This window comes from Colius striatus, chromosome 15 (genome assembly GCF_028858725.1).
Source record: "Colius striatus isolate bColStr4 chromosome 15, bColStr4.1.hap1, whole genome shotgun sequence".
In the NCBI taxonomy this organism is placed as follows: Eukaryota; Metazoa; Chordata; class Aves; order Coliiformes; family Coliidae; genus Colius; species Colius striatus.
In genome coordinates, this window is record NC_084773.1 from 4,463,435 (window position 1) to 4,481,098 (window position 17,664).

Consider the following 17,664-nt stretch of genomic DNA (forward strand, 5'->3'; position numbering starts at 1 on the left):
TTGAGCAGAAAACCACCTCACTGTGACCAAACCAGCCTTGGATAAGACAGGCCACCTCAGGAGAAGCAGGTTCCCTTGTGCTAGGCTTCGAAACGAGGACAAAAAGCACATACCACAGACACTGGTGCACAGGCTGAAGTGGGAGACCCTGCAGCTCCGTGCTCAGTAGGAAGCGCTGCCTGGGAGGTCGGACGGGGGTGCACAAGGGAGCGAGCAGTCCTGCAGCCATGGGATCCCTACCTGCATCCCACACACGCGCACGCCCAGCGTGGCCGAAGTGCTCTGCTCACACTTCTTCATCTGCCGAGCAGCCTTCTCCTCCGAGGCGTCATCGCCGTGCTGCCTGGTCCCCATCTTCAGGTCAAGCACGCAGGGAAGCTTGAAGTGATGCACCACGTTCTCCAGCAAAAGGAACTCTGGGGGAATGTGTCAAGGAGAGCTCAGCTGCCACAGACACTGCTCCCAGGGGCCACCACAAGCACAGACTCGGGCATGAGACAGGATAACAAACAAAACTAAGGAACAGACAAAATGAAGCGCCTATGGAGGTGGAGAAAGGGATGAAACCCCATCAGCGGTGCCCAGGCTTGGACAGCTAGTAGAAGGAATCAGTCTGGAAGGTGGACTGGTCAACAGTAAGCAAGGAGAGCGCATGCAGGCAAACTGGAAACTCGGATGGAACCAAAGAGCAGTGTGAGGAAGGACACAGCACACCAGTAAGAGCTGCTGATACACTCAGGGGAGCTTAAAGTCTTCTCTAGTTAGGAATTTAACCACATGGATAAATACAATCCCTACAGACTGAAAAGGCTCAACACTGTATCACTGCTATCGGCCTACCCAGAACAGCAGCACTGGGGGGAACTGGGGAGGCTGCAGGGCAGCCACAGAACAGCACCCAGCAGCCTCTGATGGCTGCACACACTGTGGGCAAACCCTCTCAAGGGCCCAGCACTGAGAAAAGGATCCATGTGGGTGTTTTTCATGGAGGAACATGACCCTGGGGTCTGCCCCACTCAGTCCTTTACAGCAGCCAGAGTCCTGGCAGGTTAAACTTGCATTCAGGGGGAAAAATGGATCACCAACTGCAGCTCATTGTGAAAGAGGAACCTCATAAAAATAAGGAAGTGCAATTTAAAAGAACAGGAGAGCCAAAGAGAATTGTTTCTCTGCAAGTGAGGCAAGATATTTAAAAATAAGAGCTGGAGGCCAAAGGCACATGTTTTAGAATAGGAAAAGGAAGCCCACACGGCTCAAATGATGAAGAATGCAGATATTAAAAGGGAGTTTGCTTCTATGGGAGGAAATCAGAATCAAGCTCCATCAGGTGAAATAAAAACCCCCCAACAAGCTGGCAAGTTTCAGCCAAAAGCACATGGGAGTCATTTGTGACGGCACAGAGAGTGACAAATCCATCTCTGAGCAGGTGAAGCAGCCAGCCAGACTGCCCCAAGGGTCTGGAGACACTGAAGCCACAGGGGAGGGGGTGTGAAGAGACTCCCTAAAAGACTGTTACCAGTCAGGAATGGGATCTTTTAGAATAGCAGAGGGTGTCAGGACTTAGAAGGGAGAGGAGAGGCAACAGCAGCAAGTGGAAACCTGGACTTTCTGTACTGCCTGCAGTTCCAGGCACTGTGTCCAGAAGGATGTGGGAGAACTGGAAGAGACTCAGGAAAGGTCACATGGACAGACACAGCTCCCTCCCAAGGGATTACTCACTAGGGTAGCCCTGCATCTGTTGCTGGACAAAGCCTGATGTGACAAACTACAGGTCAAAGCACAAGCCAACAAAGAGAAGGGTCAGAGAAAAAAAATCAGTCACAGGACCCAATCAGAACCACGGCTCCTATGAGCACCAGCATCAGACACGAGAGCCCCTGTGTGGGACACAGGAAGGAATAGCAAAAAGGAACACATAATACACAACTTTGGTCATGCAAAGGACAGCAAAGCCACAGGAGACACAGGCAGAGCTGCCTCAGGCTCAGCAGCAACCTGCCCCACTCAGTGCTGCTGTGCAGAGGATACTGTAGAGCTTCCGGTCCTTGGACTCGGAGCGCATGCGGCTCAGCTGCTGCTTGTGGCAGCGCAGGCTCCAGGGGTTGTAGCTGATCTTCTCAGAGCTCAGCCCGCTGTTCCCATCCAACATCTGAAATGGAACATCCGAGTGGATGTGCAAGTCCACCCTGGGACTCTTTGTTTCCTGGATGCTGCTGATATAAAGACAGAACAAGCGTGCCTGTTAGAATCCCCTCGTCCTCCAGGTGCCTACGGTGTTGTGTCCTCCCCCTGCACACATCTACCTCCTGCTCCTTCTCACAACAGGAATCTTCCGAACAGCAAACCCTCACTGAGACCCTGTGCTCTGGACCCATGCTCCAAGATCTGCTCTCTCAAACGTCCCTGCCAGGCTGTGTTGTAATTGATAGGGTAAGCAGGAACGTTTGTTTCTCAGGGAGCTCTGGCTGGAGTGAGGAGGCCGATACCCATATACCCCTGGACAATGCACCCTTGGAAGAAACCTCTGGGTTAATAACCCAGGGTTAATAACCTCTGGGTTAATAACACAGGTGGTTGAATCTGCTCCACATGCTTTGGTCCCACATCCAATGAACTACCAAGATCCAATGAACTATCCTGCATCAGGGGCATTTCACATGGACGAGTTTGTCCTGAACCCAGCAAAGCTCCTGGCACAGTTTGCAGTGCCATAGTGTGCTGGGCTAGCAAATACCAGCCAACCTGGCCACTGTGTGGAAGTGCAAAATCCCCTCAGCACAAGCAGCACGGGACCTGAAAGGGGAAGAGACTCCCTGCCCTCCAGGTTTTACCTCTCTGTGGTGTCAGTGGCCAGGCCAGGCTTCTCCTCCTTGTGCTCAGTGCCACTGCTTGACCTGTGAAGGCTCCGACGCGAGTGCTTGCGTCGTGGCTGGTCCCTCTCTGGCATGTCATCCTGCTCCAGAGCCTCGTTCTCCACATAGGGATAGGCCACCAGGTTAATGTAGCCATCGCTGTCTCCCTCAAAACAGACAGACACCACACCTGCCAGAGAGAAGGGACCTGTCAGTTCTGTTTTCCAGGAGAGGATCCAAACATTCAAGAGGGAGGAGAGCAATGCAGCTAAAAGAGCAGCAAAGCAAATGCAGAGAACTGAAAGAAGACTTAGGATTACATAACCCAAATGTTGTCAGCACAGCAGAGAGGAGAAAATGCCCAAATGGTGCTCTGGGTCACTGCCTGAGCATCCAGCCAGCAGCAGGAGGGGAAGCTCTGCCACCACAGCGTGTGAAAGACAAACATGCAGCTGAGGGCTGTGATTATTTCCTTCTGTCCAGTCTTGCAGCAAATGTCATCAAACTGATGGAAGTCAAGTACAGTCTACCAAAACACTGAAGAGCATACAAAATCTGTATCTAGCTCATTTGGGTAAGCAGCTATCTCCTGCAGAAGCATTCCTGCTGTGGAGAAGGCCAGCAAGGAGGAGTGGAAGGAGCTGGACTTCTCCAGCATTGGCTTTGCAGGGTCCCAGGGCTTCCTAGCAATAAAAATGGGGGGGCCCTGGGAGTAAAACTACATCACCAGGAGCAGCAGGCAAGCAGGATCATTTGTGTCCTGTCTAGTTTTACCTTCTCAAGGCTCCTGGAGAGCACCACAGTCCAAGGGAAGATCTAGATCTTTCACAGCACAGACCGAATACATTTATCTGGCCAGCCACAGAGCAGGACAGCTGGCACTTCTAGTTAGGGCTGACATCTTAATCTTTGGGACTCTCTCAGCCCTGAAAATGAGGCTGTCAGCCCATCTCCTAAGTTGCAATGACAAAAATCTTTCATTAGCTTGTCACCAGTACTGAACAGTTGCCAGGAGTATCAGATGCTAGATGCAGAGAATCAAATGGCTCATCACAAAGGAATCCTTGCACTGCTCAGCTGATGTAGGGGCTGTTGTGCTGCTGTCCTTCCCTTTTCCTTATCTGTACATGACAATAGTAACGAGGTTCAGGCAGCTCAAAACAACTGGAGGGCAGTTCAGACTCCAGCAGGTCACCACAGCAATGGCACTCCCAAGTGCTCTGGCTGCTCAGACACACTCCTGAAGAACACCTCAGTGCTCAGACAGGAAATGGCATCCCTGGTGCTCCTCTCCCTCAGGTCAGGAGGAACAGCTTCTGGGACTGTCAGGAAACTGCATGAGTCTCAGATGAAAGCCCACACTGGGATGGAGGTGCACTGTCTATGAATTTAGGCTACCAAGAAGTATCTGGCTTTAATTACAGAACCACTGAATATTAAGGGCTGGAAGGGACCTTGAAAGATCATCCAGTCCAAGTCTCCATCCAGATAGAATCATCACAGAATCATAGGGGTTGGAAGGGACCTCAACCAGCCCAACCTACTGCTAAAGCAGTTTTCCCTCAATCAGGGGCACAGGAACATGTCCAGGTGGGTTTTGAAAACCTCCAGAGAAGCCGCCACACCCTGTCTGGGCAGCCTGGGCCAGGGCTCCCTCACCTCACAGTGATACAGTTTTTCCTTATGTTTAAGTGGAACTTTTTATGTTCCAGCCTTTGTCCATTTCCCCTTGTCCTGTCACTGGACATTCCAGGAAAAAAGTGCTGCCTCATCCTCTTGACACCTTTCAAATACTTGTGTTAATGAGATCCCCCCTCAGTCTCCTCTTCTCCAGGCTGAACAGTCCCAGGTCCCACAGCCTTTCCTGATAAGAGCCATCAGCTTCATCAGTTTTAAACACCATCTCCCAAGGAAGGTTTGACATGGGAGATGTCAAGATCCATCCTTGTAACTACATGGGCTTCACTAGAGCACCATATGGCCGGAGAGTGGTTTGGGGGTATGAGGACCCGTCTGTTGGAGACAGTATCCTTGACTTGTGAGCTGCTAACAGACACAGGTAGGTAAGCTGACACTGTTACAAGACCTTCAGGCTGCAGCCAGATCAAGTGGGAAGACCCTGAACAGATGGTGGTCCCAGCTGTCTGTGAAGCACCCTCTTCCCAGAGCCACAGAGCAGCAGAGGCAACAGGAACACCGAGTCCCCCAGAAGGCTCCTGCCAGTGTCATCATCCTGAATACATGGCCCAAAGCATATGGAGCTTCTGAAAGCAACTGCCAGCCTCCCACAGCAGCACAGGCCCTGGGAAATTCCTTTCCCTCAGAGTGCCTGAGGCTTCCTTTTCGTGCTGCAAAAGCAGTGCTTCCTGCTTCAGCTCTCTGCTATGGCTCCACAGAAGAGACTGGGTGAGGAAGTAATAAATGACAGGGCTGGAATGTGTAAATGCTTTAGTATGTGATTTAACTCCCATTTGCTCAAGGTCAAGTCTGTAATCGACAATGACTCGGTAGTAAAATTACTTCAGTTACACATTCATAACCTTAAGCTTCAGGCTGCAACTGTCACAGGGGAAATTCTCTGTCTAGAATTCAACTCTGCATGCCTATAGGAAAGAAAAGTTCCTCCTTTCCAAGCACTCCTACCGAAGTGCTAGCCTGGCAAAAGAGAACTAAAACCAACAAACCAAGCGCCACCAAAAGACAGCAGGAAAGTGAGAGGGTGGGTTCCTGAAGCAGGTAACTGCGCTCTGGAAGGGCAAAAGGCCTCACCTTTGTACTCAGGTGTGAACTCCTTCATTTCTGGAGGCAGAGACTCATAGAAGCGCTGCTCTCTGGTGATGAGGGGCTTGCACACAGTGTGGTCGTCGTAGCGCATCATGCTGCTGTGCCCACCCACCTGGTGAATGAAAGGCTCCAGCAGGACCCCCCTGTCTCCAGATCGAGTGGCATTCTTGCCATACTTGCCCACTTCCATGGTTTGACAAACACACATTGCGTTGGGCACCAGTTGCACTCTTGGAGCATGGGGAGAGCCACATGGGCTGGGAGGGGGAGCTCAGCGGCGGTCAGGCAGCCACAGCAGGGAAATCCTGGTGACCTGCTTCCTTACAACGATCTGAAAAAGCAAAGAGGACTCCTGTGAACAGGGGATCACTTCCATTCACTCCCTGACGGCTAGGAAAAGGTTTAGGTATTTATTTACACCCCAAGCTGCTCCTCTTCTGTTTACATCCCACTAGTTCCAGTGTGCCCCTCACCACCTCTTTAATCCTACAGGCAAACACATGCTAATCTGGAGGCAGTCTCACACAGAGCTTCTCCAACAGGGTTGGCAGGAGACAGGGAAAGGAGAAGATATGAGTGTTCTGAGCCTCCTTTAGAAAGTGCTGCTTCCTTCCTTCAGTTCACATTACCAGTGAAGTGACGTGATAATGGTGCACAAACCACAAGCTACAGCACAATTAAAGCCAAGCCCACAGCTGCCTCTCAGTACCAGTGACTGACACAGGCAGAACAAACATCTCCAGAATCCAAGTTCCACTGCTTGTGCCTCTGCATTTTTAACATCTAAATGACTAAATAACTGCTGTTCACCTCCTACTCCAACACTTTTCCTTCCTTTACTGATTTGCTCCTCTTCAAGCTAGCACATGAGAGTGAGAATGAGGCAGTCATTCTGTCACTGTGTGTATGCTGGAACTGAACGGATTCCATTCACATTCTCTCCTTTATTACTCTAAATCCTTCAGGATGACTATTTCCTGATGCTTTCACAACACCTATGTGCACAACAGGTCCCTGATGTCTAGGAAGAGGCAAGAGAGATCACTAAATCCAAACAATCGAGAAGATAAATGCTGTTTTAGTGTTTGCAGAGTGTCCAGCACAGCCACGGAACAATGGTAAAGTAAAGCAGTCCAAATTCTCCCCAGATGATTTGCCCTAATTGCCCTTTCCAGCTCAGATCCTAGCTGCTCCTGAGGCTGCTGGGGAAAACACCACAGCATCTCCTCACAATGATGCATTACTCAGTCTCTTGTATACGAATCATATGGTGACTCCAGCTTCTGAGTTCATCAGACATCCTGTTTCTCGGCACAGCCACAGCCCAGGGCAATAACACAAGAACTGAGGGGTCCTGGAGGCCTGAACAAGGGACAGGGTTCCGGCTGTTCCTCATCCGGCCACGGGGTGTCTCCACAGCTACACCACACCGCCAGGCTTGGGACGCTCTGGATGGAGACGGGCTCTTCTCCCTTCCCTCCAATTCAATCTTAATGTAAAAGATGCTGCTCAAGAAATTCGAAAGGAAGGGTTATACTGCATAACCTGTTTAGCCCAATCTAACTTAAAAGCTCCCCACAGCAGCACAAACGCTTCTCTCTCCCTGTCTGCATGTTCCTGCTCATTCCCTCACACTGGATTTTGGGACAGGATGAGGGTACTAATCCAGTAGAAAACATTTCCTTTTGTGGTTAAATGACCACACAACTACATTCAGTGTGAGGGGAATGATTTGAATATTCAAGCTGGCTTTTCAGTTGAGAGGCAGGGAATAAGAGGGAAAAACCCCCTAAATCCCACAACACTGATAGTCCTTCCCTGTAGCAACTCACATCAAAGTCTCTTCAAGGTATCCTTAACAGCCTCAGCCTCCTAAACTCCCTCAGATCCCAATTCACACCACAAAGACAAAAACCTGAGGATTTCTGTCCTCTCTCTTATTTATCAACAAGGAGCAACTTCAGCAGCACAGGCTTGCTTATGTCAGGGATGGTTTGGTTTGGTTTAAGGGTAGTTAATATCCCACAAGCAGCAAGGTGCCAACATCTGCAACAGAGCACCAATTCAGAGACTTCAGAGGCATACTTCACAGGCTTCAATCTCCCCTTGCTGACACAGCTTTGTCTTGGATTCAGCTTCTTTTATTTTGGCACTGACTGAAGGAGTTTTCAGTTCTTCCAAGACAAGTTTAACTTCACACTTTCCTGTAGTTTCAGCTCCATGGGACAACAGAAAGATTTGTCTGTGTGATAACAATAGCTGCCACACTCAGGAGACACACTGACCAGATGCTCACATCTGGTACTAGCCCCAGTTTTCGCTGAGAGCCAGTCACAGAACCTCTCAGTGAAGGAAGGAAGTACTCTTACCCATGCTTTAGAGAAGGGGGATTATCTAAGCAGACCTATTGATTTCAGACACCTTCACTAAGTTCAGATGGAGATCACAAACACCCAGGCAGACACATATACACAGACCTCCCCCCACAAGGCCCTTGCAGATTGTTCTTGTGGTTATAAATGCCTCACTGGGGGCTTCAGGCACCAGAGCGTGAGATTTGAACCCCCTGCCTGTTCTCAGCAGCCTTCTCTCCCAAAGCTGAGCAACCAGGAAGCACATACCACCTGAATTATTCTGAGGGCAGCAGCCATTGGCTCTGCAGAGTCCCTCAAGCCTCCTCCACTGCACAGCCCCGAGATACGTGCGAGATGTCTGTAGCCACCCAAGTGGCAATGGAAACAGGCTGCAGTCACCATCTGAGTACACCATCACACTCAAGAAAACCCAACACTCAAAGCTTCAGAAGTGCAGGAACACTGGGAGTGACAGCCACAAAACCCAATGTTCTGTCGCCATAAGAGGAGGAGCTGGGCTCCAGGCGGGGAGAGAGCCCAAGTCCAGTTACAACTGCTCCACATATTCATCCAAGAGCTCAGCCACACAGCCAATATCTTCCCACATACAAGGGAACGTGAGAAAAAGTACTTTGTGGCAACTGGCATTTCAGAGAATGTTTTTAAAGAGGAAGCTATCTATAGGGCTTCAAAACCAGACCCTGCATAGCTCAGATCCAGCTCAGTGCTTTTCAGACTAACTCAAAGGTAAACATGGACACTATCCACAGAAAGACAGATGAATCCCAATAGTTTCTAACAAATAGAAAGCAGAAAACTATTTGAAGGCTTACCTATTACTCATCCTTCTGTTAAACAGAGGCATGGGTTCAACTATTTTATTTAGCCTATAAAAGTCAGAGTCCTTCCCATTACACTGTAAAATGCAAAGCACAAGCCACACAACAGCTTGAGGGAAGCCACTTCATCTGCACAACTCCTTCAGTCCCCTCCAACACCACCTTTAGCAGCCCCCTTCCAACAGTGACCTAGAGTCAGCCAGCCAGATTGCCCATGGAGCCAGGCTGGTGAGAGGTGGGGGGTGAGGTTCAGGGGCAGTTGCTGGGGTATGTGTTTCTGCAGTCACCATCCAACGGTCCATTATCTTCCCCAGTGAAAAAACTTCTTGTACTGGAAGAGAATTTGCTCCATGACATTGAAGTCTAGATGCCTGTGTGTCAGTGTACCTGCTCCAAACTCCAACTGCACACCTCATCATGCTAAAAAGTAAGTATTTGAACAAAGAAGAGCAATAAGCTGTATTAGGGTTAGGGTGAACCCTGCCAGTTCACAGTGCCAGAGCAGGGCCACCTGACACCACACAGGAACAAGGGAGTGGAAGAGGAGGGGTGTCCTTTTGATGGTGTAACTCGAGGTGACAGCCAAACTGGCCTCAGAGGTCACCACATAGTTGAGAGGTGAGGACAGAGCTGCTCTGACACAGGTGTGAGAATTACTGCAGACCACAGCAGGATGCTGATGTTTCCACTCTTTACAAGCCACCCAGCAGAGGAACTCGGGCTACACTTGGTGACTCACCAGCCAAGCTATTTTCCAAAATAAAAAGAACAAACAATCAAAACTGTGATGCACTGCACTGGAGAAAGCTGACTGCATTAAGCACTGTTGACTCATGTCTTCAATGTAAGCAGCCTGCACATCTGTCTCTCCAGCACTGCCTTGCTGCAGCTCCCAGGACTGTGGTCAGCTCTTGGGCCCTGCAGTGATGAAGACTAAGGCAGATGGCCACTGAGGATTCTGCAGGCAGACCACAGGCAAGGGATGAACACTGACCTCAAGCTCACACTGCCAGAAGTTGGACTTTCTCTTAACAACCCCAAAGCAGCCAGAAGCAAAGCACAAGAATACAAAACACCAGCATCTGGACAACAAGTGCCTGGTGGCTGCTTCTTGTTAGCCAGGAGAAGCAGCAGCCAGTGTCGGTGCTGACTCTGTGCACAGTGTTTTCCAGACATGATGGATTGGGTGATCCAACTTCTACAAAGAAAATCCAAAGGAGGAAAGATGTCTCCCAGTGTGCTATGAGATCAGGTTCCCAGCACAAAAGCTGACCACAGACCTGAGACATGTCTGTCCAGTCAGCAGAAAAAGGAGATGACCCCTGGGACTGGGGCAGAACACACAACTTGGGAAGAATCTGCAGTAACATTTAGGATGTAACCAGAAACATGTGGCCAGCCTGGTATCCAGGAAGCTACAGACTTTCCAAGCCTGCTTGAGCTTTGAATCCCAAGCCTCTCTCTGCATCTTGTCCAACACTTGAACTATTACCAAATACAGCCCTTTTTGGAGACACTGCCCTCACCAAGGTGAGCGTGGCTCTTCAGATGGAGGCCAGAGAGCAGAATATGATCCTTATGCAAACTCATCAAAAGCAAAACAGATGTTTTAGGGAAAGCTGCTGAAGAATGCCAGTTGGGGAAGGGAATGCCAATAGTAAGGCTGGTGGAGGAACTGCCCTTAACAAGGCCACAGAGAGGACAACAGGCACCATCACCATCTGTGCCTCCATCACCAACACCTCTCCTGCCTCAAGGACAGGGCACCCAGTGCCAAGTGTGCACAAGGAAAGAGCCTCATCTACTTTAAGACACAGCTGGATTGAACTTAAAAGGATCACAGGAAAAATAAAAACAAACTTGTAATATGAATCCTTAGGCATGTCCTCTCCTAGAGATCTGGAGGAAGACTCTTTGTGCCATCCTTCTGTCACACTCATCACAAAGCTCAACAGTCCTGCCAGTAACTTGTGAGACCAAGAACTCTCTTCCTAAGAAAGGAATGGGAGCCAAGTCTTTTCAGGTCTTTCTGAAGAAAGAGAGGCTGAACCATGCACTTGTAACTATGGCTGGAATGCCTAAACCACTCATTAAAACCTGTGCCTAGATCTGGGGTTTAAAAAGGCTTTTTTTCTTGAAGGCCAGATCAGCAGGAATTGCAGAGGCTCTTTCTGCTGAGGTATTTGAAGCCCTTGCTAGAGACCTAGACCCAGGACACAGACAATACTGTTTCCTCACACTGGCACAGTACAGTGATAGCTTCTCTCTTTTTAACAAGCCAAGCCTTAGCACACAACAGTGGACAGGGAGTGTCCCTCACCTTTAGCAACATATGGAGCCAGTATTCTGCAACCTTTGTCAACATCTGTCACGCAGCTGTCTGCAAGGGAAGGTAACCAAAGCCAGGGCTCAAATGGCCTCTTCCAGCTCATATTCCTGCTCAGCCTGAGCTGCCACTACTGTGATAACATCAGGCTGGGGAGCGTGAGAGCACTGCACGTAACAGGGATGATATAAGCTGATTTAACTCCCCTGCTGCTCTTTCCTCCGGGTTTCCCCTCCTTCCCTGGAGAAACACAGTGTCTTGGCAGGAGGGCACAGGCTGCCCAGGGGCCCAGCAGCCCCTGTCACTGCTGTCAGCAGAGCTGCAGGGAGAGGCTTGAGGAAGGTTCGGCACCACTTTCCTCTCCAGTGAGCAGGGAGGATGAGCAAGGGGTAGCTGAGCTGCTGAATCCCACTGCACTTTGCCACAAACACACACTGCCTCAGTAGTAAAGGGCACCTTCCTCCTCTCTTTGGACACTGGCTTCCTCCCAAGCCCGAGTTTCCATGGCAGCAAGACCTGATCAAACACCTATAGTAACAAAAGGTTGCTTTATCAGTACCAGCCCAGATTATTTCCTTCCAAGCTTGTGCCCAGGAGAGCACAGTCATCCAACATCAGCTTTGCATTCTACAGCAGAAATAAGAGTGACACATGCTTTCTAGAGAAGGGCTGAGGGAAGATCAATGCTTGGGAGGCTTCACTGTGCAGCTTTCTGTGAGCTCATTTCTGGCCTCTCTTCATCTCATTTCCAGAAAGGAAAAGTCTCTGCTAGATCCAGGTAATTTTTAAACCATTCCAACAGAAATGCTGCCATTCAGCACAGCTCTCAGGCCCAAGTCAGAGACACTCCGAGAGGAACTTACTTTGAATAGTCATAAACCACAAGGAATCATCCTAACCCATGAGGAAAAGACATCTCTTGAAATCATACTAGTGAAGGGGCTCAGAAAACTCATCAACAGGCTATTCAGCAGAAAACTGCAGTCCTGGCATTCATAGCCAAAGAGCATCAATCCCATTGAAGAGGTCTGGCTCAAAGACTAACCTGGAAAGAATTTGTAATTCAACTCATTGACTGAATAAGCAGAAGGAACAGTTTCACCTCCTGCCTCAAAAATCTGTGTAGGTTTTCATTAATGCTGGTAATAAAGGACACCTGCTCTTCAGTCCCAGACCTTGGCTGCCTCCCCAACAACGAGGCTTAAATAAACCAGCCACAGCCCTAGGGAAGTCCTGAAGGATGGCACCATCACCCAGGTAACTCCACCCAACTGATTCCCCAGTAGGAAGCCAATGGAACAACTCTGCTGAGCTCAGCACAAGGAGGAGCACGTTCAGAAACGCTGCACTTCTCATGTCAGCTGTGAATACCAAATTCTACAGCCTCAACAGCATCAGAAGGTGGGACAGAGAAGCAGGTAAGTGCACTCCACTCATCTGCTGACACAAAGAGAATGAGTCAGAGTTGGTGATGCTTGTGCTGACCAGAGGACAAATGCAGCATGCTGAGAGCCACTGCTGGCAGAAGAAGGCAGGTGTGACCTTGTGGTGACGTGCAGAGAGCCGAGCCAGAGGGATGGCACTGGGGAAGATTGCTCCGGGCCACCAAAGAGACAAGAATCCACCCCAGTCAGGTGAGTGTCAGCTCAGGTTTGTGCCACAATGGGAGCAAACAGAACAACTGGCACACCCTAAGCTAAGGTCTTACCTCATCTTCTCCTGGTTAGAAATGCCCCAGAAGCCCTTGGAGGTGTCAAAGTCAGGGACAAGGAAGTCCTTTTGGCCTAATCACCTGCAGAGCAACTGCTGGCCCACGAGCTGAGAGGATGCTGCTGTTGTACATGTGTGCAAGCACCTCTGGAGTCTGAGCTCACACTCACACCTCCACACAGACTGGACAAGTAGAAGCAGTTGTGTGCCATAGGCCTGTGTCCCTCAGACTCCTAGCCAGTGCAGATCCCTGGAAGGCTGGTGACAAGATGAGACAAGATTCTCCCAGCTCGCATAAGAACAAGAGGAAACTTCCACTAAAAGCACCAAAATCCCAGAAAAGGGAAGTACTTGTGCGGCAATAAAACCTGGAGAGGGCTGTTGACAGGAACTGAAAGGAACAGTCAATGTGCTGCATCTTACACCTGCCACATTCAGAAAGCAAAGCACTGAGGCCAAAGCGAGGATTTTGCAACAGGAAAAAGAGTCAATTCCCCTGCCTCAAGAGCAGAGGCACACATGCACTCCACTTTCAGACCATATGCTAAAGAAGAAAAAAAGTGTTTTCTAGCTCTTCACCCCCCACCATCTCATAAGGAACCCTCAGAAGGGAAAAATAGATTAGAAAAAAAACAAGATCTAGAAAAACAAAATATAAAATCCATTTGAAAGTAAAAGTCCAGTAAAAAAGTTTCATCCACCTGCACTTTGCAATTTTGTCCTGCTTTCAGAATGTCTACACCCAATAAAGTCAGAAGCAAACCTAGGTGAACAGCTAGGCCTCCAGCTCTTAGGGAAATAACAGTCAACAAACATAAATCAAAAGCTTAGTCTGCACAAGGAAAATGTATGTTGGTAGTTTATTCATCCACCACATTCTCTCTAGTACAGTAAAACCAGGCAGATTTTGGGATAGAGTCAACTGCTTGTCTTGATTGCTCTTTAAAGTGATCCTCTGCAGTAAAACCAGCTCCATCCAAAAGCCTGGCTTTAAACCAAAATACCCAATATCCAATTCAGATTTCTTTTGGCACTGATCACAGCCAAATCAGTTTCTAGTTCCTCCTTCAGTTATTTCTTCAGACCTCGGTTACACAGGCAATCCTGTGACAGCTGCACCAGCCTGAGCAGTGCCCTCCCACTCAGCTCTGCTGGTACAACCGTTTGCAGCCTCACCATGAATCAAACCAGGGAACTGAAGCCAGTTAAAAATAAACCAGTACTTTGGTTTGGTTTTTTTAAGGATTAGTTTTCAGCTCAGGTCAGATCCCCAATCTATTGTGCAGCTGTACAAACAGTTGTATCAGCACAAGGTGCCTGAATTGCTGATGGTTATCCTAGTGCCCAAAGCCAACGGCTGCGTTCCCGGCTCACCTCGTACTTCCTGGCTGCTGTAGAACAGGATTCCTTTCTGCATTGAACATGCAGGGTACTTTATTGCTACAGCTTGCAACTGCGTGGAGGGTCTCTTTAATGAGACAAAATGAGGTCACACTGATGTGTATCCTACGAGTAAGGCATGGCTACTGAGCTCCCTTGAGCTGTTGCTTGTCCTAAATGATATGTCATCTCTGCAGATTACACGCTGAAATAAATATCAAAACATGACTAACAAAGTCACTGATGCGAATGAACAGCTTTGGGCCAAGTTCTGAAACACTCCTCTCCTGGAAATTGCATAACCATTAACTATCTTGGTGATCTTCCATTCAAAAAATAACCCTCAAGCCTACGTGATGTGCAGATTCCCACCAATCTGAAGACTGTGACATTCAAGGAGCAGGGAGTCTACCTGTAGTTTTGGCAGCTCTTTAATTGCAGCTGAATTGTGACTTAAACATGGAAATAAAAGAGAAGGAAAACAAAAACAAGCAATGATGAAATGCTAGCACACTTTAGAAATGATCACAAGAGAATGAGACTGAAGGTTCTTTTCCCAAATTACCATCTCAAATGCTGTTTGAAACAAAACCAGCTGAAAACACTTCCTATTCCAGGGCTGCCTGGCAACCTACTGGAAAGGACCTGGTTCCCAGTTCTCTGCTTTCAGCTGGTGACAGGTACCTACATCAGACACACACCATTAAGTAAGGCCTTCTCATTGAAAAGAAGGCACAAAGGAGTGAATAACCATTAAGATTTGACTTCTGGAAGAGGGTCAGAGGCATGTTAATGAAACAGCTTCAGGAAAGAAGATTTCTGCAGTTCCTGTTGTGTCTGCTCTAAACAGAAGGAATCCCAGTCCCTGACCTGTTCAGTAGCCTTGTTTAGTCAATGTCAACAACCCAGTCCACAAGGAAATCCAGTTTCTTGGAAGTCCAAGATTTCCACAGCAAACTAACAAAACTGCTATTTGTCAGATCTTACTGTTTGTTCCTTTACATGCATCTCAGCACGGCTCAATGGCAGCTTAAATCAATCCAAGTCAGCACTCTTCAAACCCATCCTCTCTCCTGAGTCAGCGCTGGCACTGCCCTGATCCTGCTCAGACACTTGCCTGGCAAAAAAAGTTAACTCAGAAAAAAGAATAGGTTGTTTTTGCCAATGGAGCTTCCTGCATTGGTTTAGTGCCAGTGCCCAACAAAAGTAAAAGGGGAGAATCATCCAGCAGGACGAGGGCAGGCAGAAAAGTAGCAGCACCAGTTTCATTCAGCTTCAACTGTCCTGTAGCCATGTGCTCAGAGAACAGTCTCACCCTGACTTTAAAGAGAAATGAGTTGCTGCTCCCAGCAGATAGTTCAACTTGCTCACCTCTCTCCTAATGTCTTTACCTTGGCATCAGCATTCTTGCAGACAGCTAGATTAAGTACCAGATCTGTCAGGAAACTCAACCAGCAACATACAAAACAAAAAGCCTTTAGTTTTCAGCTGAATCAGGCCTCTGGTAGATCTGACCATGAGGTTTGACAGTCCCTCCAGCATCAAAAGGAGAGAGTGCAAACTTGGGACTAAAGGCAAGGAAAGGAAAGGCTGAAGCTCAACTTAAAGCAACCAAAGCTGTGCTCTTAGTCATCACAGACCAAACATGACAATGGGATGACATAACATTTACACAAAACCATTTTTGTACAAAAGATTTTAATTGTACATTGAAAAACAAACCTGCATGTTTCCATTTCCCACAACACATCATCAATACTTACAATACTCTATATCCTCCTAAATAAACCTTTAGTTGTTAGCCACACTCGCTTCAGAGCCAAAGAGCTACTAAAAATATATAGGGGAGAGTGAGAAGCAGCCTGTTGTGATTAACTGGGGCATGACAAACGCAGCAGCAGCATGTGCAAGCAGTACTGGGGAGCAAAGCCAGGAGGAACAGTGTCAACAACATCACACAAACAACATTGATTCATGAACAACAAAGAATTCTTACAAACTGCTGCCTGGGTCATGGCCAAGGTTCTCTTTGCCTTGGTTAAACTACCAAGAAAGTCACTTCAGAAAGCTGACCACTTCTGCACAACCAAGCTTTTTTGGAAGCAAGTGCTCCTCCGTTTAAAGGGCTTTATGTAGAAATCCCTGCAGCAGTTACTGTGAGGTGATCCATAACCAAGTGGGTTCCAGCAGTAATGCACACAACTCAGGTGCAGGAACTCCCCAGAGGAGTGGTCACTCAGGATAACACAGCTTGCTGTCTGCTCTCAAAGGTGAAAGCTTCACCAGACATGCTGCAAAGGCATTAAAGGAAGCTGGAACTAGTAATCTGTCCCCTGCCTCACTGTGAAAGGGGTCTTGTGCCATCACAGCTCTGAAAACTGCATGTATGTACACACTCCTCACCTACTGGAGGCCAAACACTTCACCCTTCAGCATGCATTGCAGTACCTTAGTGCCAGTGACATTTTAGAGTCTTTTCAGATGAACTTCACTTATTCATAGGTCCATTTCATTACTTGAGCCTGACACCCATTTCCTCACAATCCACACCTGTTTTAGCTAGCTCTTGTCACACTCTGGACACAGCATTGATCAAATAGGGGATTCCAGGAAGACCTAAGACTCAGAGATGCAGCAAATGCATTTTCTGATCATCATCTTGCTGCCAGAGCACATCCACAGCACAGTCTGGGCTACTTCCACACACTATGCACACCTCCAACATTCAGAGTTAAAACTGTGGCTGCCTCTGGAATAAGCAGCACGTTTCCAGCACTACTGTATTTGGATCATCTTGAAAGAAAAGGTCTTTTCAAAGCAAAAGAGAAAAATGCCACAACACCTCTGTCCCAATAAATCACTACAATATCATAAATCAGAAGCAAGAACTTTATCTTCAATTCTTGACTGCTGACATTGAAAGTCACTAACATTGGAGGTGTTTCTCCTTAAATATCAAATACACATACTAAAGGATCTAAAATACTATGACAATTCAGTAAAGCCATTATTAAGGACTGCATTTAGACACCTGCATTTCTCCCAACTCTCCAAAACAATAAAACATCTGTGTGACAAAAGAAAGCAAAGGTAAAACAGCAGTAAAGCTGAGGAGCACTAAGTAGAAGCATGTGCTCTCATTTAGACAAAACGATGCTCAGGGTGTCTCATGAGTAATAGATGAGTGTGAGTACAGAGTAAGACTTCATAACGCTGTCACATGCTATCACACACTATTATCAACACATCTGCACAGCTGTCTTCTGGCAGGTAGCCTCTGCTTGTGCAAACCTGAGGCAGTAGGCATTTTACAGAGGTCAAGACTCCTGAAGGATTCATCTAGATCTGTTTTCTGTTGCTGTGAGATGAAATAAGAAAAAAGGGAGAGAAATCGATGACAAAGAGGTAGAGCTTCACAC

The 17,664-nt window shown here is 48.0% G+C and overlaps 1 protein-coding gene across 2 annotated transcripts in view; it reads right to left on the reverse strand.

Annotated features, from left to right (window-relative positions):
* Positions 1-17,664, reverse strand: part of IP6K1 (inositol hexakisphosphate kinase 1) — a 37,925-nt gene that overhangs the window by 2,854 nt on the left and 17,407 nt on the right. The window contains exons 4-7 of one of the 2 annotated variants that reach the window (XM_062008512.1): positions 5,622-5,967; positions 2,832-3,042; positions 2,029-2,210; positions 241-416 (exon numbers count right to left, since the gene is read on the reverse strand). In XM_062008512.1, coding sequence (XP_061864496.1) covers positions 241-416; positions 2,029-2,210; positions 2,832-3,042; positions 5,622-5,844 — 792 coding nt within the window. In that variant the 5' untranslated portion in view covers positions 5,845-5,967. Of the gene's footprint in view, positions 1-240; positions 417-2,028; positions 2,214-2,831; positions 3,043-5,621; positions 5,968-17,664 lie in introns of both variants that reach the window. The other variant, XM_062008511.1, reaches the window with a different exon arrangement.